The 25,800-nt window shown below is 46.7% G+C and overlaps 1 protein-coding gene across 8 annotated transcripts in view; it reads right to left on the bottom strand.

Annotated features, from left to right (window-relative positions):
* HDAC4 (histone deacetylase 4) overlaps positions 1-25,800 on the bottom strand; it is a 174,675-nt gene that overhangs the window by 92,991 nt on the left and 55,884 nt on the right. For all 8 annotated transcript variants that reach the window (XM_053982146.1, XM_053982152.1, XM_053982150.1 and 5 more), the window contains one exon: positions 10,797-10,868. In XM_053982146.1, coding sequence (XP_053838121.1) covers positions 10,797-10,868 — 72 coding nt within the window. The remainder of the gene's footprint in view (positions 1-10,796; positions 10,869-25,800) is intronic.

Below are 25,800 nucleotides of genomic sequence, written 5' to 3'. Positions count from 1 at the left end.
AGCAGAGGCAATTTTAGATAATAATTTGTTTTACAGATCCAACAGAACCAGACAAACCCAAGCAAACCAAGTCCCAAGGAGGAAGAAACAAGAGGCTGAAGCACGTTACAGTCAGTTTGATCACCAGTGTGTTTTTAGAGGATGCAAAATTCATTCCTGACCTTACCCAAACTTTGACTTCCCCGTACGATCATCACTCTGTCAGAAATGCCATCTCGGTATTTTTAGGTGACAGTACATTTGTTTGTACTGTACATTTCTGGTGAGAAAACTTGTTATGTTTTGTAGGTCACTTGGTTTTACCATCTGCCTTGATTTCTGCTCAAGGAAAGTGTTGTTTCTGAAATCCTCCGTGCCGCACACGAACTGGGAGATGTCAGAACCAGCAGCAGCTTGGTTTTGTGTCATCCCAGTGGAAATACAGAATACTCCTGGATAATGGGAAAAGGGCTCAGCAAAAGCTTGGGGATGGTCAGCGGGAAGCCATTCCCCCTTGTCCTGTCACTCAGTGTCCTTGTAAAAACTCCCTCTCTGGCTCTCCTGCAGGCCCAAAAGTTTGGCAATATTCTACAATAACCTTAATAAAAAATAAAAAAGATGCAAAGCTTATTACTAAATGAAACCTGAGGTGGGAGAGATCCTTCATTGCAAGGCCTCTCCTCCCACTGCCGACCCATCTCAGATGCCTGAGGGAGCTTTACCACACTGACAGTGACAAAGGAAAGCGCTGTGACAACTAGCTGATCCTTGGGAAGGCAAACACAAAATTATTCAGTCAGGTCTTGGAATTCTACAGTGGATTTGTCCTTGTTTTGACCATAATCTCACAAGTGATGCCAGCAGCAAACCCATCTGGCGCGTGTAAGACTAAATATCTGCTGCTCGTGGAGATCAGCATCTCAAAATTAGCATTTGTGCCGAGATCTGGTTTGCAGTGGCTTAAAGAATAAATAAGTTCAGCTTCCTGTAAAATGCTGCCCTCCTTCAGACTGCTTTGCCCAGGGAGTCTGAATTTGCTGACAGGTAAAGGAGAAGCTGGAGTGACGCGCTGCAAAGAATCATGGAATGGTTTGGGTTGGAAATGAAACCTGTCCTCAATGCCTGCCATACCCACCCAGAGATGCACAGCTCAGGATTTCAGATGTAAAGCAGTATTTGGGTAGAAACCAGCATAATATTTAATCCCAAGGCGTAAATAGCACCCTGCATTATGTAATAGCTCCTCAGAGGCTGAAATTCTCATCCTGTGCAAGAACATCCTTTATGGGATAAAGAGTAAAGCGCATTCTAAACTGCACAAAAACTTCATATCCAACATGCTCCAGGACTGTCTGAAACCCCTGTTAAAGCTGCTTTGAAATGACTAGAATTTGTCTTAATATTATGGTGATTTTTAAATCACCTGTAATTTTCATTTGTCTGCCACCTCATGCACCTCACTTAAAAAGTCATTTTTCTCTTGTAGAACAGCACTGTGGTGTAGTTCCTGCACCAGCATCCTGACCAGCAGCAGTAACTTTGTTAGAACACGTAGCCAAATCTCTGCACTGAAGCCCAAATGATTTCCAAATAACACTAAAGAAAGAATAAAACTAAAACACAAAGGAGACAGCATAGAAAAGTATATACTGTTAAGCCTTTTGGCAAATGTCCATGAATATTTGAGTATATGAGTATTTACGAGCTGCAGGAACTTGGTGGGGTTTGGTGATGTACAGAGACAAGTTGCCAAGTAACTGCATTTTGTACTTCTCTGCTGCTACGAACCCTTTCCAACCCAGCAAACAGCAGCACAATTCCAAAGCTCCCCCTCTGTGCCGAGGAACACAAATTGATGCTGAAACCAAAGAGAAAACAGAGATTATCCAACAAACATGGAGGGTTTGGGATATGAGTAAACCCCACATTATCGACCCTGACAGTGAAAAGCTGGCACCTGTGAGCGAGTATTTGGGAAAGGGAGGGGGGAATGGTGTCTTGAATGATTGAAATCCCCTTCAAAGTGGATTCATGCATGTGTTCCTGCTCCATACAGGTAAAGATACCATAGAAGAAAGGCCTTATAAAATATGGTTTAGGCCCTGCTACTCTAGCTAAGCTAGCAGGTAGCTTGTAACTTGCCACGTGAAAAATCACAAGAATGAAAGCAGTTAGCACAACAAACTATTCTGGTAAGAGAACCATTTGCACCTGTAATAAACAAGAAATCTGTCCCATGGGAATCAGTGAACAAAATATGTGAACTAACCAAAAATAGAGGTTTGACAGACGTCCACCCTGGCCATTTACAGACCAAGAAACTGAGTGTCAGTGTATTGTTAGCCAGTTAGGTCTAACACAGTGCCTTCTGGTATCTCCTATAAATATGAGCTTTGTGAATAAAGAATTGGCTTTTCTGCATGAAGAAACTGAGCCCCAGCTGCTTTACTGCAACATGTTCCCAAACCAAAAAGAAGTGGAGTTTTCCTGGTGGCTCTCCCAATGCCCTGTGGCACGGACAGAGGTGGAACAGCTCCTCACGGACACGCTGCACGTTTGGCTGCACGTGGAACCAGATGAAGTTTCCTGGCTGCTCACCCAGGACACCTGATACTCGTGTCAACACAGCCAGCACCTTCCCTGCCGTGTCACTCCCATCCCTTATCAGCCTTGGGACACGGCCAGGCCATGTGTCCAGAGCCAAAACAGAAGTTAAACCTTTCCCTGCGCCGCCATCCTGGAAAGGAAACTCCAGAGAATTCTAGAATTTCCTTCTCTGTAAATTTAAGGATTACTCCACACCAGCGTGGGGTCACCAAGGTAAAGTCCTCAAGGTCCCAAAAGGGATTTTTTATTTTAAATCTATTTACTTATTTTTTAGTACCAGCCTTTCCTTCTGCCTTTTACACAGTGTTATCTTCTAACCCAACGGGTTTTGAACTCCTGAGGCTTTAGAGACTGTTATAGGCACAGCCAGGGATGGGGGAGAGGGATCTGAGTTTTGTTTAGCACTAATTCAAGACATGATAAATCCCTGGGACAGGGATTATACAAGCATAATACAGATATATACACATGTATGTACATATAGAAGTATATATAAGTCCTTGTATCAGGGATTTACATGGAACGTGAAAGGAATTTTATTTTCTCCATCTATAAAAATGTTTGATACCTCCAAACATGGTATCAAACCTCTAATACCGAGGTTAGGGGTATTTTTTTGATAATATTCCAGTTGTACTTTGCCAGCACAACATTTGGTTGAAGTTCAGGCCTGGTGTTTCCCACCAGAAAAAGCTGGCAGCTTTTCAGACCCCATAGGCTATCAAAGGCAGGACAGGGAGACAAGGAGCCTTCCCTCTGGAATATCTGAGCTGGCTTTGAAGCCCAAAACATGATTTGTGAGGTTAAATGCACTCACACACACACAATTCCACTGCAGTGGTAGCCTGGACACCATGGTCTGGCTGAGCTCCAGGGACAGAGCTGGGAGCTGCTCCCAAGATCCTGCTCCCACTGTAAAGCCATTAAGCAGAAGGAGGGGCAGGGTTAGATGGGATACTGGGGAGAAATTCTTCCCTGGCAGGGTGGGGAGGGGCTGGGATGGAATTCCAGAGAAGCTGTGGCTGCCCCTGGATCCCTGGCAGTGCCCAAGGCCAGGCTGGATGGGGCTTGGAGCCACCTGGGACAGTGGGAGGTGTCCCTGCCATGGCAGGGGTGGGATGGGACGAGCTTCGAGGTCCCTCCCAACCCGAAGCATCCGGGATTCTGGGATTGCTGAGTGTCTGCAGGTGTCCGGTCAGTGTGCTGCTGGAGCCCAGGGCTCAGCCAGCCACCTTTGTGAGGGGAACCTGTCCGAGTGCTGCAGCATATTGTGTGAAGGGAATCCCTGCCACTCTCTGAGCTGAGTTTTGCTGCTCAGCTCAGCAAAACCCCTGTGATCCACGCTGGGCTGGGGCAGAGCGAGCTGGCCTAAGGAAGGTCCCACTTAAGTGACAGGCACAGCAGCTCCCAGGATTACTGGGGACAGGCAGGAGCTGGCTGCCCTCCCTTTCCCCCTCAGTGTGTCACAAATACCTTCCCTGACCTGCTGCTGAGCCCCAGCCCCTCCTGCCAGCAGGGAACAAACAGAAAACCCCGCTGCTTTTCAGAGGAGGGGTTCAGAAACAGAGGGACAAAACCCCACCTGTGCCTGGCCAGATCCCTATCGTCAGAGTCCCAGCACTCCCTGGGCAAGCACCCCCTACTCTGCCCCCATTAATGTTTTTTAAAATACATTATTGCAACCACTTCATCTGTTTTTTGAAAAAAAAAATTGAAAAAAAATTGTAGCAGTTTACTTAATCTGAGGAACAATTTGCACACAGGTGGTAGATGACTGTCCTCAGTGAAAATAAAAAGCTTCCCATATGTCACTTAAGCAGGACAACTCAGGATCTTCAGGAGTTTCATTAATATCATTACAGCATGACTGTCTACAAGCAGGATTATAAATGGATCAAAAAAGGCAAGTTTTGACCTAACTTTCACTGTTTGGTCATTCAATGCAACTTGAAGAAGTCCTATAGTAGCTTGGGAGTTCTTCTCTCCAATGAAAAGATCATTGCATTTCACTAGAAACTTTTTTCAAAAATTCAGTGTACACAATTCACTGGCAAGAGCTGTCAGAGCTTTAAAAAGTACCTAGGAAAAGTATCATCAAAATGTGCAGTACATTTATTCTGCACATTACAACTGCAGTTCCAAATCAGTGATTCCAAAGCCTTTCATTAGATCATAAAAAACTTCAGGCCAGCTATAATGAAATCTCTAATCAAATATGAATGAATCATCTGATATGACACAATTCCTTGAATGAGAAACAGATGGAAAAGTAGTGATGATTAAGTGGTTTAGATCACAAGATATTAGTTAAGCCAAAGGAGGAGATATTTAATCACAGAATCATGGAATGGTTTGGGTTGGAAGGGACCTTCAAGCCCATCCCATTCCAACCCCTGTCAGGGACACCTGGGCAGGGACACCTTCCACTATCCCAGGCTGCTCCAAGCCCCCTCCAACCTGGCTTGGACACTTTGCAGCAATGGGGAATCCACAGCTTCTCTGGGCAACAAGGAGAGGTCTCTTTAATGAACCATCAGCAATTCCCCAGGGAAGTATCTGGAGACTGCTGCTGTATTTTAGGCATCGCTGCACAAAACATTCACCTGATATTCCCTCCACTGCCCGAAGAAAAAGCAGAGCCAAATATAGCCCTGAAAATCAATATACACTGGGGAAGAGCCTCCAGGATCATGATAAACATGTGTCATGCTAGAAGAGGAATTCCTAAAATCCTGGGAACGCAGGTGGCTGCTCTTTCCCCTTCGGCAATAAACTACCCCCAGTTAATTTTGGCAGAAAGCACCCTGGGGAGCTCTGCAGTGCAGGGCACAGCCATGAAAAGGGCAGGCAGACAAAGGAAACACAGCCCCTGGGAATAACGGGACCGTCCATCCTCATCCTCCAGCCAAGGCTGGCATCCATCTGTGCGGGGAAGCTGATGGAAAAAAGGAACTGAGTACAGGGTGTGTTGGACCACTGCAGGCCCAGGACGAGTGTTACCTACAAAAAGTGAAGGGACTGAGAATGAAATCAAAGCAAAACAACAGAGATTTCACCCCGATTACCCCTCTGAGGTTGCAAACCCAGGTAAAACACCCAGGCTGCAAACACACATGGCAGACAAGACACGGCCTCCAAGATCCCATCTGAGGCACAAGGAATTTTTTCCCCAAGGAAGGCCTCAATCCATGATCTATTTCCATGAAACATTTATCACTTTTCATTCACCACGCATTACTGTTATTTTTAGCAAAGCCAGAGGCAATGGGAACAAATTCCTGAATAACCCTCTAAGGGAGCCCCTCCACGCCTGCTCGCATCCTGCCATCTCCTCCTTCCCCAAGTTTTCTTCACAGAGTTCTAGCATCCAAAGGCTCTTCCCTTCATCACCTGCTTTTATATAAATCAAAAGCACAAAACTACCTTTGCTGTGCTAGGGAATCGGTAAGAATTCTTATTTTTGAAAATAACACTTGGTGAAGAGTCAGGACTAAGAGAATCCAGTGAATTCCAGAGCTGATCGGTGTGAATTAATGAACTAAGCAAGGTGAGGGAAGAAGAAAGAAAACCAGCAAGTTGGGGCTTGCAGCAGAGCAAACTTTCCTGCCTTTCATCCAGGAAACCAGCGTTGCATTCAAGAGCTTCACATTTAAGTGCTGCTTTCAGCTGTTAAAAGAGGGATAATCATTTATAATTCATGCCAGCTCTTCCAATTGATAACCATTTCCTCATGGGTAAGAAAGGAGACAGATAAATCATGACAGATAAATACGTTTTCTGAGACAAAAGACAACAAAGCAGAGCTGAGGAGCTGTGGGCTACTGTTCTTCCCAGCCCACGGGGATCAGGATATTCACATTCTAGGCTCCAGCATCAGGTTAGTTCAGGACTGCCCATCCCTGGAAGTGGCCAAGGCCAGGTTGGACAGGGCTTGGAGCAACCTGGGATAGTGGAAGGTGTCCCTGTCCATGGGACAGGATGAATTTTAAGGTCCTTTCCAACCCAAACAGGTCTGTGATTCTCTGATTCTCAGCTTGGCTAGAGGAGTGGTTTAATTCCATGTGGAATTGAATGCTGAAGTTGAGACAGAGATGGCCAAAAAGCTCATCCCTCTTCCATACACCCCTGCACATGCACAAAGTGCTAAAGCAGAGCTAGAAGGTCATTAAATTATCCCATCACCAACAGAACATGAGTTTGGGGACAGCAATAATCCAGAAAAGAGGTTCTGAAGCTTGAACTTCCCTGCTCCTCTGCTCTAGATGTGGCAGCTCCCTTCCCTCTCCTGCATAAATAACCCCGAATTTGCTGACTGCAGAGGGCTTTTAATAGAAGCACAACAATTCAGCAAATCCTCTGTGGAAATCAGGGAGTTGGCTGAAATGGCTGTGCAGGGCTTTCCTTGCTGGGGAATGGCTCTGAAGCTGGGCTTGAGGAGTGCCTCCAGCAGGTGAAACACTCCTTTGGTTGTCACTGCATGGGCTACAGTTTGTCCATTCAGCTCAGGGTTGGAAATTAAAGACAAATATTAATAAGTCATAAGTACTGCAGGAAATACAGTCTTGAGCTGATTTTAACTGTCAAGGCTTTAAGCTGCAGTTTCTCTGCTACCTTGGAATCATGGAATGGTTTGGGTGAGAAGGGACTCAAACCCATCCAAGGGCAGGAACACCTTCCACTAGCCCAGGCTGCTCCAAGCCTGGCCTTGGACACTTCCAGGGATCCAGGGGCAGCCACAGCTTCTCTGGGAATCTTATCTTACACCAGAGCATCTAAATGGTGGCAAAACTGTCACACCAAGGCTGACAATAAGAGCTGCAGCTTTTCAAGAACCTAACGAGAGAACAGGGTTGAATCTGCTGAGTGTACTTTGTAACATCACAAGGATTTTTGCCAGAACTCACTTTTGATGATAATTTGCAGGGTTTGGATGGGTTTCTCCCCCATCCCAGGCTTCATGTACATCTCCATATTATATATCAGGATATTTTTAACACTAAAGGAAAGCCTTTCTGAGGAGGAGCCTTTCTGGGGCACGACAAAACCTCACATTTTTCCCTCACAGACAGGGATTCATCTCTGACTGCAAAACCAAGGGACAATATTAGTCCAGAGGCTTGTACAAACCATTTACTCCTACATACATCAACATTATTATTTTTGCAAATTACTGTGGAAGTGAAAGTGGATAACTAGATCTAGCATGGAGAAAAAGCAGCAAGGAGCTGAAATCTCCCACTTAATGCTCTGTGTTGCAAGAGACCTCATGCCTTTCCAGCCCCTTTCCACAGGCAGGGACACCTTCCACTCTCCTAGGCTGCTCCAAGACCCAATGTCCAGCCTGGCCTTGGACACTTCCAGGGATCCAGGGGCTGCCACAGCTGCTCTGGGAAATCTGTACCAGGCTCTGATTATAAAAAAAAAAAATTAAAAAATTAAGGGAAGCAAGGTTGCTCAATAAAGTTAATTTATTCCTTTTCCTTCCCTGGGCCAAAGGCAGCCCGAGGCAGGGCAGGCAGAGTTAGCCAATGATGATTATTGTACTCCAGAGCAGGACGTGCGCTCTGGGGGCTTTGTCTTGTTGTACTTCTGCGAGCACCTCAGAAATTCAGACGCGCCAATTACGGGTGATATGTCTTTGGAAACGAAAAATGTTTCCCTTCCTTCAATTAATCCTTAATTTATACAGAAAAGAAGATAGAAATAATTTTCACTGCTGATGACTGAACTCAGTTCTATTCAACCAAATTAGTTCCTAAAAACCATTTCATAAAATTGCTGTAAATATTTCTTGGTTTGGAGTTGAAATGCTCTGCAGGAAGGAGGATTTTTAGAACTTTCTCACCATTTCACATCAGAGAAAAACAACTAACAAGGGTCAAACCTCTCCTTCACTTGGTTCGTGGTGAAGAGAAAAACATTTTGGTTTCCTACAAGCACACCACAGTGATTTTATCTGAAATAGAAATGCAGCATAAAAGCTCATCGACCACTCAAGTTTATTCAACCTTACCCTGACCAGGGAAGGAGAATGTTTGAAACAAAATATCCCAAGACAAAAATCAAGCAATTTTTTTTTCCTGATGCTGTTTTTAACACCATTATTTCAGTCATGCCTGAGACTTGGAACCCCACCCGACAATCCCACACACAACTTGTTTTTCCAGAGCAATGCTTGGTGTTACTTCTCCTTCCTTCTCTCAGGAAGATCTGCAGCAAACTCCTAAAGGCAAAAATGATAAAAGCCGGACACGGCAATCCCAGAATGGGTTGAGTGGGAAGGGATCTTCAAGCTCAACCAGTGCCACCCCTGCCATGGCCAGGGACATCTTCCACTCTCCCAGGTGGCTCCAAGCCCCATCCAGCCTGGCCATGGACATTCCCAGGGATCCAGGGGTAGCCACAGCTGCTCTGGGCACCTGTGCCAGGGCCTGCCCACCCTCCCAGGGAACAATTCCTGCCCAATATCCCATCCATCCCTGCCCTCTGACAGTGGAAGCCATTCCCTGTGTCTTGTCCCTCCATCCCTTGTTCCCAGTCCCTCTCCAGCTCTCCTGGAGCCCCTTTAGGCTCTGGAAGCAGATCTGAACTCTCCCTGGAGCCTCCTCCTCTCCAGGTGAGCACCCCCAGCCTGAATTCCATTCCCACAGCTCAGTTACTGGGAGAACCATTTGACAAAGAGGCAGTGCTGCCCATCTCTCATCTCACCCACTTCACCCAGCACAGCTCCCCAGGGATCCCTGCTTCATTGTTTTCCCAAAAGCAGAGAGGTGAGCTTTTAAAAATGCCCAAAATGGAGTCCAAACAACAAGAACTCCCTGCATGCCTCCATCAAACAGCTTCATTTCACCTGGGGAAAAGCAGCCAGAACAGACTCTACCATCAAGTACCCCAAGCTCTCAACCACCTCCAGACTTTGACCTGAAATACGTCAAAAGGAAACATAAAACTTAACCAGCAAACAAAATCAACACCAAAATAAAGGGATAGAAGATTCAAACCCATCCCTTTCACCATCCTGGCCAATGATCCACAGAGCCACAAAACCCAACCCGGTTCACGACTGAGGTGGACAGTAAAACCTGTAAGTTGACCTGTGCTACCACAGTGACTTTAAAATGAGAATCCCTCTGAGGGTTATGAAAATAGAACCTCCCTTTCCTGACAGACACGTTTGGGAGCATATGGTGGGAGAGGGATTTCTCAGAATCCAAAGCCCAACACCCATGCCTGGTAAACAACCATCTCTTCCTTTTTTCCCCCAGTGCAACAACTCTACCTTCTTGAAAGTTTCCTTCTCCAAACAGGCATTCAAGTCCACAAAAATCTAGGTAAGGTTGCAGCCCACTTTTTTTTTTCCCCCTCCCAATGTACCAAAGTTGTTTTGAATAAACTTCGTTTACATCTTTCCAACTGGCACTACCAGAAGTGCTCAGATCTTCTGTGAGATCTCATCCTTAATAGAAAAGGGCCTGAGGGCATTTTGGAAGGCAACAGAGAAGGGAAAGTTGGAGGTTTGGAAGATCTGAGCTGCTCCCTGGAGAGCAGATAATGTTTGCTATATCCTATCACCCCTGGTAAAAATATCTGCTTGTACCAGGGAGAGAGAAGGGGGAAACACAAAAGCCAGCAGCAGATTGTTTCCCACAGAATTCCATGTACTGGGAGCAGAACTTTGGTTTCCATCACTTGTAGAGCTGCAGCCCTGAGCTCGAAGAGCTCTCCCAGCTTGGCAAGGAGCAGCCAGCATGAGGAGCAGGAGGCCAAGCCCCAGGAGATGCCGTGGCAGGATCATTAGAAGAGGTAGAACAGCAAACAGCCCAGAGCCCAGCGTGACACACTTTGATCAGCCCAGCCTTGGCCCCCTGTTCCTTCTCCCTAATGAGAGCAGCAGCTCCAAAACCTCCTTCTGGGCTGGGAAGGGACTCCTTCAGATGCTGCTTTGTTCTCCTGTCCTCTCCTTTCCAAGGCAAACCAAGCATCTCCCACCAGGCTGGGCTCCCCTGAGCCCCCTGCAAGACTCCCAGGGCTGCTGGATTCCCAAATCCCATCTCCCAGCCTGGGAAAGCAGAGGTGTGCAAGTCCTAACAGACTCTGTTCCAGCACTCTGCATTTGCATTCTGCTCTCCTACTCGCAAGGCAGAGCTGCAGAACGTTTTCCTGCACACCCCAGAACAGGAATGAGGTTTAATAGGAGGTTTTTTCCTTACCAGAGCTGGGCATGTGGTTCACTCGAGGTGGATTCAACAGCTCCACTGGCTGATCTCTGCCAGAAAGCCCATCTGGAAAGAGAAGGGAAAAAGAAAATAAAATCACATCAACACTTTGGGTAGCTGAGCTATTTTTAGCCATTCCAAGCAGGAAAAAAAAAAAAAAAAACAGCAACCAGTTATCGATGCAGAGCAGAAACACAAGTAGCACAAATCAATGGAAATGAGAACATTCCCAGGACAGCTAAAGCAGAAAATAAAGGAGACTCTATCCCGAATTACACTCAGGGTTTCCTGGTCTTTTAAGTCCACAACTGGTGCTGATCCCAGGCTGAGGAAATAAGACATGTCAGCTCACAAACCTCACCAGAGGAAACTGTGACTCCTTCCTTGCTGGGGGAACTGAGCTAAGACAGAGATGCAGCCCCACGGAGCAAAGTTGAGGAATGGCTGGAATATGCCAGGGAGACGTTAAGAAAAACTGACAAATCACTGCAGGAGATTAAAATGCAGAGACATGCATAACAAGCCCCATTTTGCATAAGTTTAGATTTCAGAAAGGCATTAAAAACATACTTTGTAAATGAGATGCACAAATCCATCTTGCTGAAGCAGTTCCCTATTTAAAATATTTCCAAGATTGTATCTTGCATCCAGGTAGAGTTAAATAGAACAACCAGTGTTGGAGACTGCCACACCTGAGTTTCTAGTCACCCATTCCCCTCCCAGAAAAGCCAAAGCAAAAAAATGCTAAATTATGTTTTCAGTGTAATTACGAACCCTGGGACACAGAAAATTTATCTCAAACCTATTTGTTCCACCTTTGCCAGTCTGTCTCACTTTTCCCTTCCAACCCCTTTCTGTGCTGCAGCTCTGATAGGATCAAGCCAAACCCTGTCTGGAGACATCAAAGAAGCCACCCCATCTCTCTCAGGCAAAGGACAGTGTTAGAAAAAATGTTAATATTTGTTTTCTTCTCCCTGCTTTCTCTGTTTTTCTGGAGAGAAAGTACAGCTGGGGACTTCCCCATGTCTTGCCTGTGTTCACCTCCAGTGACCATAACCAGATGGAAGAGGAAGAGCAAAACATCACTATTTTAAATATAATCAAGCCATCAGGTGCTCCAGAGTCAGTGGAGAGCACAGCCCAGGAGAATTCCCAGTTTTCTTGGGGAGCAGAGGATTTTCAGCTTCTCTGCTGGGCAGTTTCAGATAAAGATGTTCCTTCATAGGAGAAGAACCCATGGACAAAACAGAGCCCTGCAGCAGCACCCAGGTGCTCTGTGAAACAAATCCAGGTCAATTTGGGGGATTTTTAAGACTTGTTTAATTCTAAGAAATAAAGTACATTAATTTCTCCACTCATTAAAAAAAAACCTCAAACCCACAAACCAATGCTTTGCAGTCTTTGTTTCAAAATGAGTATTAGATTAATCAGAGCAGAACATTCAGGAACATCTTTTAAAGCACTGACACCTGAAACACTTGAAGCAAAACTGAGCTATCCAAGACCAAGGTTCTGTCTTTGCTATCCAAATAAAGCTCCATAAAATAAAATAAAATAAAATAAAATAAAATAAAATAAAATAAAATAAAATAAAATAAAATAAAATAAAATAAAATACAGAAAATAAAGCTCTAAATCTCTGAGTCCCCCCTCAACACAAGGATGTGGAGCTTCTGGAGCACTGCAAAGAGGTCAAGCCGTGCAATCAGGGCTTGACTCTCCTCACAAGCCACAAACCCTGGTTTGAATACTGAGACAGCCCAAACAAGCTACAAAATATTCCCCAGCTCTCTGCTGGCCAAATTGGTCCTAAGCTGCTAAACAGAATTGGCAAGAAAACATCCTCTCAAATTGGTTCTCTATGAATCAGTCTGATGATTTCCCCAAAACTCTACGACAAAGTGCTCTGTCCACAGAGCCTGAAGGGAAGCAGACACCAGCCTGGCTGATTCATGGCTCGAGTCAGGGAACATTTAGTGTAGCTTAGTTTCCAGATGGGCATTTCTACTCATTAATTAACAAGATGAAGCCATAATTCATTGATGGAAACTTGAACACTTTGGTTTTTATCTTAATCTGTTTCAAAGAGTTGTTTAAGTTATTCAGAAAATATAGCCGGGACAGGTTTGGAAGTAGCTGAGTTTGCAGGTTTTAAAGAAGTTGAAAACAGCAAAACAAAGGCAAAATATTTATAAGTTCAGTCCAGAATAAACCAGAAACGTGACAGATAAAAACCCTCGGAAAAGATGAAGCAGTAAAACGAACAATTTCACTGAACCAGAGAATTGTCAAGCTTGGAAAAGACCTCTGAGATCATTAAGTCCATCCAGGGCAAAATCAAACCAGATGAAGACAAGGAAATACAACTTCTTCACTTAAAAAAGACAAGAAATGAAGAGAAATTGAAGGCTGAAACATTCAATGAGGTCTTAAAGAAAACTGCAAGCAGCCTGACTGTAATTAACTCTGATGAGCTTAAAAATGCAGGGCAGAACTGGGAACGAAGAGGTTATTTAAATAGTTTTCCATTTATTCAGATCTTTCAACCTGATGCAAATCACCCTGGCCTACCTGAATTCCTGGAGCAAAGCAATGAGCAACTAAAAATTATCTTTAAAGGACACTCAGAGGAGAAGTTTTACAGACGCGTAGAAGTAAAACTTTAGGAGAGACAGGGAGAAAGGCAGGAGCAAGAGGTAGAGAAAATCAGCATTACTGACTCAGATTTGTCCCTTTGGAGCTTGAAATGCAGAATTAAAGCTAAAAAAAACAGAGATGCAGTGACTAAGGAGTAAAACGTCCCCACTGTGATAACAATAGAAAAAAAGTACAACTAAAAATAGGAAATACCTGGCCAAGCAAGGCCAGAAGAAGGAAAAGCCAAAGGATTTTCCAAAACCAAGCAGTCCACATGAAGTGATGATGCAGAGGATCCAAGATCCCTCCTGGATGTGCCTTGGGGACATGGCAGCCTCGGTGGCCACAGCTTTAGCTTCAACACCTGAAGATGAATTGTGAGCAACCAAGGAGAAACCTCAGAGAGAAGATTTTTAAAAATGAGACAGAGAGGCTGCAGAACTTAGTTTTGCCAGCATCAGCCTATTCTCCATTGAGGGAAGACAACAGAGTGGCCCAGAGATACTTCTCAGGATGAGCAGTTTTCTGCTAACACTGTGAGTTTGAGACCACTCAACTAACTTCTGTTTCCTTTGCTCATAAATATTCTGGACAGCACCTCACTGCACAACAGCAACCAGGGGCTTCTGAGCAGGCAGGGAACTTACTCAGAAGGTGGGCAGGCCCTGGCACAGGGTGCCCAGAGAGCTGTGGATATCTGGAAGTGTCCAAGGCCAGGCTGGACGGGGCTTGGAGCCACCTGGGACAGTGGCAGGGGGTGGAATGGGATGAGCTTTGAGGCTCCAAATCATTCTGGGATTCTACGAGCCAGCAGAAGCCTCATCCCTTTCCATCAGGCTGCTGACAGAGAGGCCCAGGCTGTAGCACACGAGAGCTCCTGGCTGGTCCTGGCACTGCCCAGCAGTTCTGTGCTGTCTCCGTTACACATGTCAGCCCACAGCAATTCCATGGATCTCCTCCAGGCACAGGAACGTGGGGCTTCTTTCCCCCCAGCTCTCAGTATCCACAGCGAATCTCGCTATAAAAAGCACCTTGCATTTTGTACCCGAGCTGGGCTGGGGGAAGGACAATGTGCAAACAGGATTTCTCTGCGTTACTTCCTGGCAGGATCTGGGGAGGGTCCGTGGGTGGCTCTGCTCGAGTGTTTGGCTGAATTTAAAAACCAGATCATGCACTGCCCTTGGAGCCTTGGGATAGCAGGCAGCTAAAACAGGCTGGCTGAGGAATAAAAAATCTGCACCCCTGACCGTTAAGCACAGACCACTGGAACATCCTGACTTGCATATCAAGCGTGTGTGACAAGTTACAATATTAGTAATGAGAACGCTAATTATCATGGATGCGTTATTTATTTGTCTGCTCACTTGAAATTTACAGAGGGGGGGAAAAATCTTTCAACATTTACAAGAAAGCAATTAGGACAGCAAATGGATTATTTCTCTTTAAACCTATGAGAAAATGCTCAGTGCATATTTCCTCTCTAATTTGTCTGCACTCAAGGATCTATTTTTGGAAGTCTCCCTAGACTGTATTGTAGCACCACATGTACTGTAATGGCATTTTAATTAGCCCAGAGAGCTGGAAGATGCACTCTGCATCTGAAAGAGAGGCAGCCTAACAAAATGAGAGCATCCTTCTCTTCCCTTCTCAGAGATTTACAGCAGCTATCAGGCCGAAATACCAATTATGGCTTCAACTGGAACCGACTGCGACTGCTGTAAAAACCCAGCGCCTCGCCCGGCTGGTGGAACTCCATGGAAGCAAACCCGGGGTTTAAGCACTATTTACTCCTACTTTAAAGGTGCATGGTAAAAATAAAAACGCTGCAGCCATGCAGGGGCAGAACGGGGGACAGGAGGAGGGGAGACAAGTGAAAAAGGCAGATCTGTCAGTTACCAAAACACCCATTTAGATGAAAGTTACTCCAATCCCATTCATATGGGGTAATTCTTTAATTCTTAGGAGTATTACAACTATAGATAATATTGAAGTGAGCCATCTTGCCTTGCCAGTGGGTGACAGCATGCATCACCATCACCAGCATGGTCTGGTGTATATATATTTAATTTGCCTTCATTCTGACTCCTTGCTTTGGATGCAGTAGAAAGTAGGTCAGGCTGGTGGCTTCCCCAGTTCTGGAAGAGGCTGGCACATGTGGAACACCAAACCCCCCTCATGCTCTTGACAATCCTGATTGCTCCAGAGACATTCCAGAGCCCAGATGTCAGTGGGGGGGTCCACCAAACCCAGGAGTCCAACCCAGCACCCAGCACCTTGCTAGAGAGAACCAGGATGGGGTTCAAGCTTTCTTTTCCATTAGAATCCACACAAATACCTCAGAAGAATCTGAAGATACCCGGGTGCAATATTTACAAGAGCTTGGTACTGCTCTCCTACCCTGGACCTTGTATAAAGATAAATCCAGCAGGTCACAGTTTGGTTAACATCAAGGTAAAAGCATAAAAGGAAAAATAAAAAAAGTTTAAGGCTGGGCTGGATGGAGCTCTGAGCAACCTGATCTAGTGAGTGGCACCCTGGCCATGGCAGAGGCTTGGAACTGCACGGTCTTGAAGGTCTCTTCCAACCCAAACCCTCTTGGGACTCTAATGCTCAGCAGCTGTTAACACAAAAAGCAACATTTAATTTATTACTAGGAAGTTATCCTAGAAGCCAAAATATCTAAGAAGCATTTAAACAGGAAGCTGTGGTCTTCAAGGTGTTGACAGACTGATATCCAAATGACAAGACACCACTTCTCAAATGCTAAACCCTGGAAGCATTGTGTTCCACTTCCTATGCCATTATTTTCCTTAATTCTTTGCAGTGGGAGGATAAAGCAACTCCTCCTAAACATGACAATCTTCAGCCTCCTCAGCAGACTCCGATGACTTCATCCACACAAAACTGAGATGCGTCACTTTGGAAATCCATGGGAATAAAATAATCCTTTACATGCAGATGCAAGTGAGCAGAGGCTCGGAGTAACCCACCCGCTCCATCAAAGAGGTTAACGCTCCCTGGCATAATTACAGCAACGAGGAGGAGCTGCCCATTCCAGCAGATTTGTTTCCCTTCCCCTTCGGGCAAGGAAAGCCAGAACCCCCCACAGCCAGCCTTTCCGCTGCCCCCAACAAAGAATGCAGGGAAGGAAAAATAAAACATCTTAAAGGAAGAGAATGTATGCAACATTTTTTATGCCTATTTTTTCTTCCAAGTGAAAAAAAGCCCCACAAATTTAATGCTGGTTTTCATTCCATTTTACTGTAGCTGGTTTTGAAATCAGCTCACTTGGTCCATAGGAAGTAACTATGGAAAGCCAGGTAAAATTAGGGCTAAGCTCAAGCACACACCTAAAGTAACAACGCGCAGATCACCTGTGGCACCTCGGACACCGAGGACGGCTCAGGAGAGATGCAAACCCAAGGAATGCACCTGCTCCCACCCACCTGGCAAACAGCCTCCCACAGAGGTGTGGGGCCCACGGAGCCGTGGAGTGTCCTGACCGTGCCCGGAGGGGCAGGAGCCGCAGTGCAGCCCCTGGTGCTCTGCTGCCCAGCCCGTTCAGCCTCTCCAGTGTCCCCCAGGAAAGGCTGAGCGCTGCTTTCCCCTGGCAGGCACCGCCCCCGGGGTGACATTCCCAGGCACGGGGCTGTGTCCCAGAGCCGGCTCTATTTCAGGCTCTCTCCTGTGGACGATGACAGAAGGACTCTGCTGGTGGCCACCCAACACCTCCTCCTGCCCAGTGCAGAGCAAACCCCAACGCTGTGAGACTCAAGGTGGGATCTGCAGGACCCACCGTGTCCTGATGTTACCTCAGCCCCAGGTGAGGTGCTGCCTGCAGGATCAGCCTGGCACTTTGCATGGCACATCCCCCTTATCCCATAGAGAGCCACCAGGATCAACAGCAGGCAGCAGGAAAAACATCTCTGTTGACCTGTTCCTGACACAATTTCCTTATCACAAGGGCTGGAGCCCCTCTGCTCTGAAGCCAGCCTGGGAGAGGTGGGGAAGAGAAGGCTCCAGGGAGAGCTCAGAGTCCCTTGCAGAGCCTAAAGGGGCTCCAGGAGAGCTGGAGAGGGACTGGGGACAAGGCATGGAGGGACAGGACACAGGGAATGGCTTCCTACTGCCAGAGGACAGGGATAGATGGAAGATTGGCAAGGGATTGTTCCCTAGGAGGGTGCTGAGGCCCTGGCACAGGGTGCCCAGAGTAGCTGTGGCTGCCCCTGGATCCCTGGAAGTATCCAAGGACAGGGCTTGGAGCAACCTGAGATAGTGGCAGGTGTCCCTGCAGGGGATGGGACTGGATGAGCTTTAAGGTCCCTTCCCACCCACACCCCTCTGGGACTCTGTGATTCCATAATAACTGCCATTTTCCACCAGCTTTAGATTGTCTGTATATATCATCTTCATGTCAATTATGTACAGATTTCTAAAATTTGGACTTCAGATATTTTTAAATCCCAGATAAAAAAAAAAAAAAACAGACTCCCATTTCAAAGAATCTAAAAGTAGATTCCACTTTCACAGACTTGGTGGAACAGCAATTTTCCCACTTGCAATGAAGGAGCCGAGACTCCACTGTTCATGACTATAAATATATTCATAGATATTTTCCCTGGCACAAAGCACTTCAATTTTAAAGGCAAGAGATTCATCAACTCTTCTGGAGAGCTTCATCCTTTTGCTGCTTTGATTCTGTCAGTGAGCACACGCTCCTGGCAGGAGTGGAGGAGGGCACAATCTGCCACCATCTGCAGGGTGCAATCCATCTGAAAAGGTGACTGTCCTCAAGAAATTAGCATAGTCCAAGCATTTAACTTCACTCTGGAATATTATGTTCAACCAACAGGCTCTTTCCACAGCCATTCTGCAAAATGTTCCTTTTCCCCATGTGGTGCTGGGTTCTTTTGGTTTTAAATTGTAACGGAGCCTTTTAACAGAAGCGGATAAAATTTTCCATCCTTCTTGGGAGGCAAACAGGATAAAAGCAGGATTCCAACCTCCCAGTTAAATGTTTCTCCAGGAGATCAGCGTTATCAAAGTGAGGTGTTTAATCTGCTGAGACAGGTCCTGTGAACTTCAGCACAGTAAAAAAAGCCAACTCCCCAGGACTCCCTCAGCATTCAGCAGGAGAGGCGCTGCTGGCACCCAGCCACTCCCCAATCACCCACTATTCAGAACACACGGATCCCCACTGGAGAGCCACAAATCCACAGACAGAATGCCCCTTTGATCCAAATGTTCCAGCAGGTTTTTCAAAACTGATGGCTGATACAAGAATGAAGCAAGGGAGGGGGGGTGGGGAAAGCACCTTGAAATTATCTGCAATTGTCAGCAGTGGGAGAGAGGCGAAGCGCATTTTCCAGGCAGGAGAGAAGGTTCAGTAGCCTGCTAAATTTTCCCTTCTCTCCGGATGAATAAACTGTCAGGAAGAAATCCAGCTGAAAGATAGCCTGGCTCTTCCACAGCTTCAAACAAGGCTCCAGCTCCTGCCCACACGCTCACAGGACATGATGTTCAAGCTAATGAGACACCATGGGAAGAAAAGGCTTCCCTCCTTCCAGGAGGGAACAAACTGTATGTGATGGGAAGCAAAGAGCATGGCTTGCCATTCAGCCCCATGCTTGGCTAGCACACGAGCTAAATAAGGCTGTTCCACACAAGTGATGATTCTGAGGAGGCTCAGGATGGATCTCAGGAAAAGGTTCGTCCCCCAGAGGGTGCTGGGCACTGCCCAGGCTCCCCAGGGAATGGGCAGAGGCTGCCAGAGCTCCAGGAGTGTTTGAACACCACTCCCAGGGATGCCCAGGGTGGGACTGATGGTGACTGTGGGGTTGGACTTTGTGATCCTTGTGGATCCCTTCCAGCTCTGGCGATTCCATGATTCCATGAACTATTTCCAATACAGGCTGCATCCAAAGGTTCTGATCCTCTCCAGTGCAGAAAAGGGACACATGAGGACACTTATTCAGCAGCCCACTACACTCATGCTAACCCAGGAGAAATTCCTGTATGCAGTAGAGACTGCAGGGAGAACTGAGGCAAAGGAAACTGAGGCTTGGAGCCCTCCCTGGACACTGCTGGCGACGGGAGCCATCCAGGATTTCAGGTCTAAGCAGATGCCCTCTGGCCTTGGGAGCTGCCTGAGCACATGGCAGAATTGGAAAGAGCAGAGGGAAAAAAAGGGAGGGATTTTTCATTGAGGAAAATAAATATGGAGACATGGAAACAGGATGGTGAGCAAACAGATCAGACCTTGGGTTTGATGGAGCAGTGGCTGTCAGGCTCCAAAAGCTTTCAGCCACAACCTTTCCCAGTGCTCCATGACCCTTTCTTCTACACACACCATCTTTCAGGATGGAAAAGTCATCTTCACATACAATATCACAACCAAGCCTGTAACAGCATAACATCTCTGGCTCATCAGGGAAAAATCCTTTTGGTCCAGTGTTTTAAGGATCACAGACTAGCTGATCATGCTTACAAGCAGCCTGTAAGTCACCCCATGCCATGACAAGTTTGAGTGCCACCCTCACTCTCAAAAAGAGAGGAGGACAAGTTTTCTCCTTGCTTTGCTCACATTTCAAGCAGGTGCACATAAAAGTTTGTGCACAAAGTTTGGCCAAAAATTACTGGCACCCAGAAATCAAAATCCTGTCCCAACATGCTAATTCAGAGTGCTCACAACAAAACTGGAGATAGTGCTTGGTCAAAATCAAAATCATCAGTGCAACAATCCTGGAAGTACACAAACAAACAGCAATTAAACTGATCATGCAGTTCAAACCGGTCATGTCCAGAGTGACCATATTCCAAACTTCACCATTGGCTCTTCACCCTCAAAAGAAACAAACCCCCCCAGAAGTTCCAAGCACCAATGGTTACTTTTAAATAAAGGTAACAACGTGGAGTCATAAATAATAAAAGACTGTTTTATTATAAAATATGCAAATGAAGTATTTCTGTGGGAATTACGGCCCTTAAACTAGAGCCATGAAGAAGCTGAACACTTTCTACAGAGAACTCTGGATGGAGACCACCAAATCCCAGCTCAGAGGACAGCTCCCAGCACCCACCCTCAGCACCTCCTTTGACTCATCCTGATGTTGGAGCAGAAAGCTCCAACAGAGGAAAATCTCACTACTGCCACCAGAAAGGCATAATCCACAACTCCCTCACGCTCAAAAACTCCCTTTATTCTGGTTCTGTGGCACATAAGAGGTTCACACAAGCTGAAATGCTCCTGCAATGCATAATGGGTTTTCCTTACCACAATGGATCATTATTCCATGGCGATCTAATATAGTAATAGTAGATAATACCAGTAATAGGGATTTGCTTTAGTAAAAGCATTTTAAATTGCATTAAACACAGTAACACGAGAACGGCACATTTTGAAAATGGGTATTTCTAATTCCTGGTGTGTAGAGGAGCAACTCCTGCTCGCAAGCTAAGGAGAAGCAAGTTTGTCTTAACAAAAGGCCAATCCAAAATCGTGGACTTGCAGAAAAGGTTGACAAGGCCCACCAAGATAACCATTGAGTCCAACCATCAACTCAGCACCAGTGCTAAACCTCGTCCCCAAGTGTGGCCTCAACGGTGGACTTTTATGTTCAAAATAATGTGACAAAGAGGAGAAAATAAACTAAAAAGCATTTTAATGAGTATTGTTGTCTGTTCCTTTAGGGCACAGAACTTTTACTCCCAAGGCACAGCCTTCACAGGGGGCTAAACAGCACCAAGCCACCTCATGGGCTGCACTTCCATGATGGACTGCTCCAGGTCTGTCTGGAGACAGCCTTCACAGGGAATCAGGAATCTCAGGAGCTGCAACACCCAGGGGACCTCTGAGTCCCTGAGGATCCCTCTGGGAACAATCAGCATGATGAAATACTTTTTTGTGTGTTACAAAAGGAAACAGATGTTCTAAAAAGTACTCGGCAGAGGTCTCCGGATGTAATTGTGAGTAGGGGGTTTGGGCTGGGAGGGACATTGAAGCTCATCCAGTTCCAACCTCCCAGGGTTAGAACCCTGGATTGGGCAGGGACACCTTCCACTAGCCCAGGTTGCTCCAGTTCATTTGAACTCATTTCTGTGTCATTATGTTGTGTTTTGCTTCATCACTGCCAAGCACAAAAGTGTAAATTAAGATACTTGGGTTTACTACTTAAGTTACTCCTTAAGGCACCATGTACTCAGAAGTAGTCAGGCAAAAAGGGGATGATTTTGGGTTTTGTTTTTAGAGCTTTTTTCTTAATCTGGAGTTATTTCTCTCCCATTTCTCGCCTTAAAGCCATGCCTACCATATCCAGCTGATACCTCCCAGAAATCCATCAGAATTCCTTTAGAGCTTCTTCAGCCAAGACATCCCTGCTTATCATGGGAGGGGAAAAACATTGAAAATATGATCAGCAAATAGGGGAGTGGGCTCCACATAATAAACCAGGATGTGCTGGACCTGGAGAAAAGGAGGCTCAGTTTTCTCATTCTCTAGAACCAGCGCACATTGTGAGCCTGAACGTGTTATCCGACCCGGATGTTATTTAAAATAAGAAACCACAGTGACTGCAAATTTGTTAAATAGCAAATACCTCCATTAGTTTTGGCTGCATCCTCCAGTGTTTTACACCAACAGCTACTTCTGGGTTGCCTTCCTCCAGCCACTGATGGAGAATCCATCCTCTGCCTTTTGCTGGCTGGAGGCACCGCCGCGCTGACATTCCCATCAAGCCAGCAGCGCCAATCAATGGCCTCCCCAAAAAAATCAATCCTGGCCCACATTTCAGTCCCCCACCCAACACCCAGCCAGCAGGAATCGTTCATCCTTTGTGCACCACGAGCAAAGGAGCAGCTGAAAACACTTGACATTTGTCAATGCAGATAAGATTCCCTCGGCACTGGGTACGGGTGTTCACTCCTGCTATTGGAAATGCATCAAGGCAGAGCTGGTCCCAGCATTGCTGTAGCTCTGTACGAGGACTCATCCAATCCAAAGCCTTTCATAAAGCCAGAGAACATCCTGAAAGGAACCCACAAGGACCATGGAGTCCAACCCCTGGCCCTGCACAGACAGCCCAACAATCCCACCCTGTTCATCCTGGAGAGAGTTGTTCAAACCCTCCTGGAGCTCTGGCAGCCTTGGGGCTGTGCCCATTCCCTGAGGAGCCTGAGCAGCGCCCAGAACCCTCTGGGAAAGAACCTTTTCCTCATATCCAGCCTCAACCTTTGGTTTGATCCCTCTCTGCTGCACATTAAAAGGCCATCGAGCAACACAAATAAATCCTCACTGCTTTCCCTCAAACTCCTCCTCGATACCCAAGGCATGTCCTTGGACAGGGTTTTTTGAGCATCTTGTTCTCAAGCCACAGTTTAAAATTCACTGTACCCCTGCATCGCTGTCATCCTCTACTCCTGTCTCTGGCATACATGAGGTTTGACCTTTTCAGATTTACATTTACAGCGTTCACAATCCTTGTGAGCTTTGCTACAGATAGGGAAAAAAACAAGTTGAGAGGAATTTCTGGAATGGTGACTGGGCTGCTGCTGTTTCCTAAGGCAAAACACACACTGCTTCTATTCCAGCTTCCTAATACCCTGGTAAACAAGAGAAAATTGATTGACAAAGGAACCCTAACTAGCTGGAATCTTCTGAAAGATGGAAAACAGACTTCCAGAGCTGCCCACACAAGTGAAGAAGCTTCAGCAGTCACTGTTCAAGGGTAGCACAAACAATGCTCCAAATGAAGAATGCAGCAGGAAAAAAAAAAAGGCAGCCCAGCAGCTGGATTTCCAACAGAAGGAAGGAAAGCCAGACACTTCCAAAAGCGTCCCACCACACATCCAGCCTCACGCTTCTCCCTTTCCTTTGTGCTGCAGATGCCGTGCTTGTTTTCCTGGTATCCTTGATTTATGTGGATCCCTTCCACCCAGCTGTCTCAGCACCACACAGAGCCTCAGTGTGTTCCCAGGCTGTGGGAACCCCAGCCTGGAGCAGATCTTCCTCTCCCATCCAGCCTCCAGAGGGAGGCAGGCACGCTTTTCCTAACACATCCACCACTTACAACGCACACCCAAACCCCAAAGCTCTGGATTCTAACAAGGCTTGGAGGGACAGGACACAGGGAATGGATTCCACTGCCAGAGGGCAGGGATGGATGGGAGATTGGGAAGGAATTGTTCCCTGTGAGGGTGGGCAGGTCCTGACACAGGGTGGCCAGAGCAGCTGTGGCTGCCCCTGGATCCCTGGAAGTGCCCAAGGCCAGGTTGGACACTGGGGCTTGGAGCAGTCTGGGACAGTGGAAGGTGGTGGAACTGGATGAGTTGTAAGGTCCCTCCCAACCCAAACCATTCCATGATTTGTCAGCACTCCCATCCTGTGAGACCGTATGAGAGCAGAAACAGGCTCTTGGATAAGGATGACCAGCTGTGGATAACAATGATCCTCCTCAGACATTTGTGTTCCTGGGCTTGGCTCGTGCAGGTACCACAAACTTTGGCTTCTCCTCAGCCCTAAATGCCCTTCAGTGCTACAGAACACCCGTGCCCAAATCACCCCTTTTGATGTGTCTCATTTATTAACATGGAAAATAATGGGCACAAAGAGGAAAGGCTGAGTTCAAGGAATGGCAGCATTCCCCAAGCCACTTTTCCAGACCTCCTACCCCAGACCTGCCACCCTGCCAGTCACTGGTCTCCTACCAAATCATGGAATCATTAAAGCTGGAAAAAAACCCCTAAGACCAAGCCCAACCATTCCCCAGCACTGCCAACCCCACCACTAAACCACATCCCCAAGTGCCATATGCACAGTCTGGAATAACTTTGCCTCAAAACAAATTCATCTGCCATTTATAATGAATGGGTGAGATCCAAAATATTTTATATTTAATCACCTTTTGATATTGCCAGCACAAGACACCAATGTGCTTGTACAACACCGTTACAGATCAGAAGCATCTGCCTCTGCTTCTAGCAATTTCATTTCTTAGAATACTCCTGCTATGCACACTCCATCTGTCTTGTCCACCATCAATAATATCCATTGATCAGTGTCAGCCACCAAAACCCCGCAGAAAGGTAAAGAGAGGATAAGGAATTGAGGGCTGACTGCAAAGGAGGCAGCTCCCAGGGCAGAGGATGTGGAATTACTGTGAGAAGGGAGATGGGCAGCACAAATTTTAGGAAAGGTGAAAAAAAGTAAGAAAATGGGACACAGCTGGTTAAAACAACACCTTCCTAATCCCGCTTGGGGGTAAGAGCTGGGTTTCAGCTTTGCTTGGGAAGCTCTGCCTGTGAAAGGGAGACTTCACAGTACTACCCATAGGCTTTTGAGCAAAGCAGCCAAAGAAGAAAGAGCCATCAGCAGAGCTTTGTCCCACCAGAGGGGGGATGACCCAGGGACCGGCTGCTCCTACTCTCCCCTGCCTTTCTGAAAACCAACACAGGGCATGTGTTTGGGATATGCTGCACACACAGTCCTCTCAGTCAGTGTGCCATGTCCTGAAAAAACACAGCAGGAAGTAGAAGCAGCACCTTGAAGTATTGAAAGGATGGCTGATTTTTTCACCCCAAGAAATTAAAAACTGTAGTGTGCCAAGAAGAGAACAAACCATCAACAGGCTGCCAGGTTATTGTACTGCTTCTTAAACTGTGATTACCACCACAAACTCCATCATCTGGGGCTAAGTGGAGTGTCAAAGACATGTGTGGGATTAGAGATTAGTTCAGACTGTTTGAATTATTCCCTCCACACTTGGAAGGAGATGTAGGAGAGAGGGGGAGTTTGGGGGGGGGGGCTTTTTTCAGTTTCTTTGGTGTCCTCCAGCCTGGTCTCTCCTTGATTCACTTCATTCCTACTCAAACAAACTCTGGCTGTTCCTGGGTAGGATGGACTTTGCAGGACATGAAGCTGTGACTGCACAGGCAGCTCCAAGGCCACAAGTGCTGGAGACACCAGACACTGCACCTCAGCTAGTGGGGGAAAGGCAGAGCAAAAAAGGTACCAGGATGGGGGCACAGAAATGGGTATTTTCAGAACAGGCCCCAAACCATGCCCCCAAGTGCCACATCCACACACCTTGTCACTTCCAGGCACGGTGACTCCACCACTGCCCTGGGAAGCCTGGTCCAGCACCTGATCAGGGAAGAAATTTCTCCTAATATCCAATGTCCTAAGCCTGCCCTGGCCCTGCCTGAGGCCGTTCCCTCTCCTCCTGTCCCTGTTCCCTGGAGCAGAGCCCGACCGCCCCCGGCTGTCCCCTCCTGTCAGGAGCTGTGCAGAGCCACAAGGTCCCCCCTGAGCCTCCTTTTCTCCAGGCTGAGCCCCTTCCCAGCTCCCTCAGCCTCTCCTGGGGCTCCA

This window comes from Vidua macroura, chromosome 7 (genome assembly GCF_024509145.1).
Source record: "Vidua macroura isolate BioBank_ID:100142 chromosome 7, ASM2450914v1, whole genome shotgun sequence".
Classification (NCBI taxonomy): Eukaryota; Metazoa; Chordata; class Aves; order Passeriformes; family Viduidae; genus Vidua; species Vidua macroura.
Note: the sequence above shows the minus strand (reverse complement) of the source record. Positions and strands in the feature narration are given on the sequence as shown.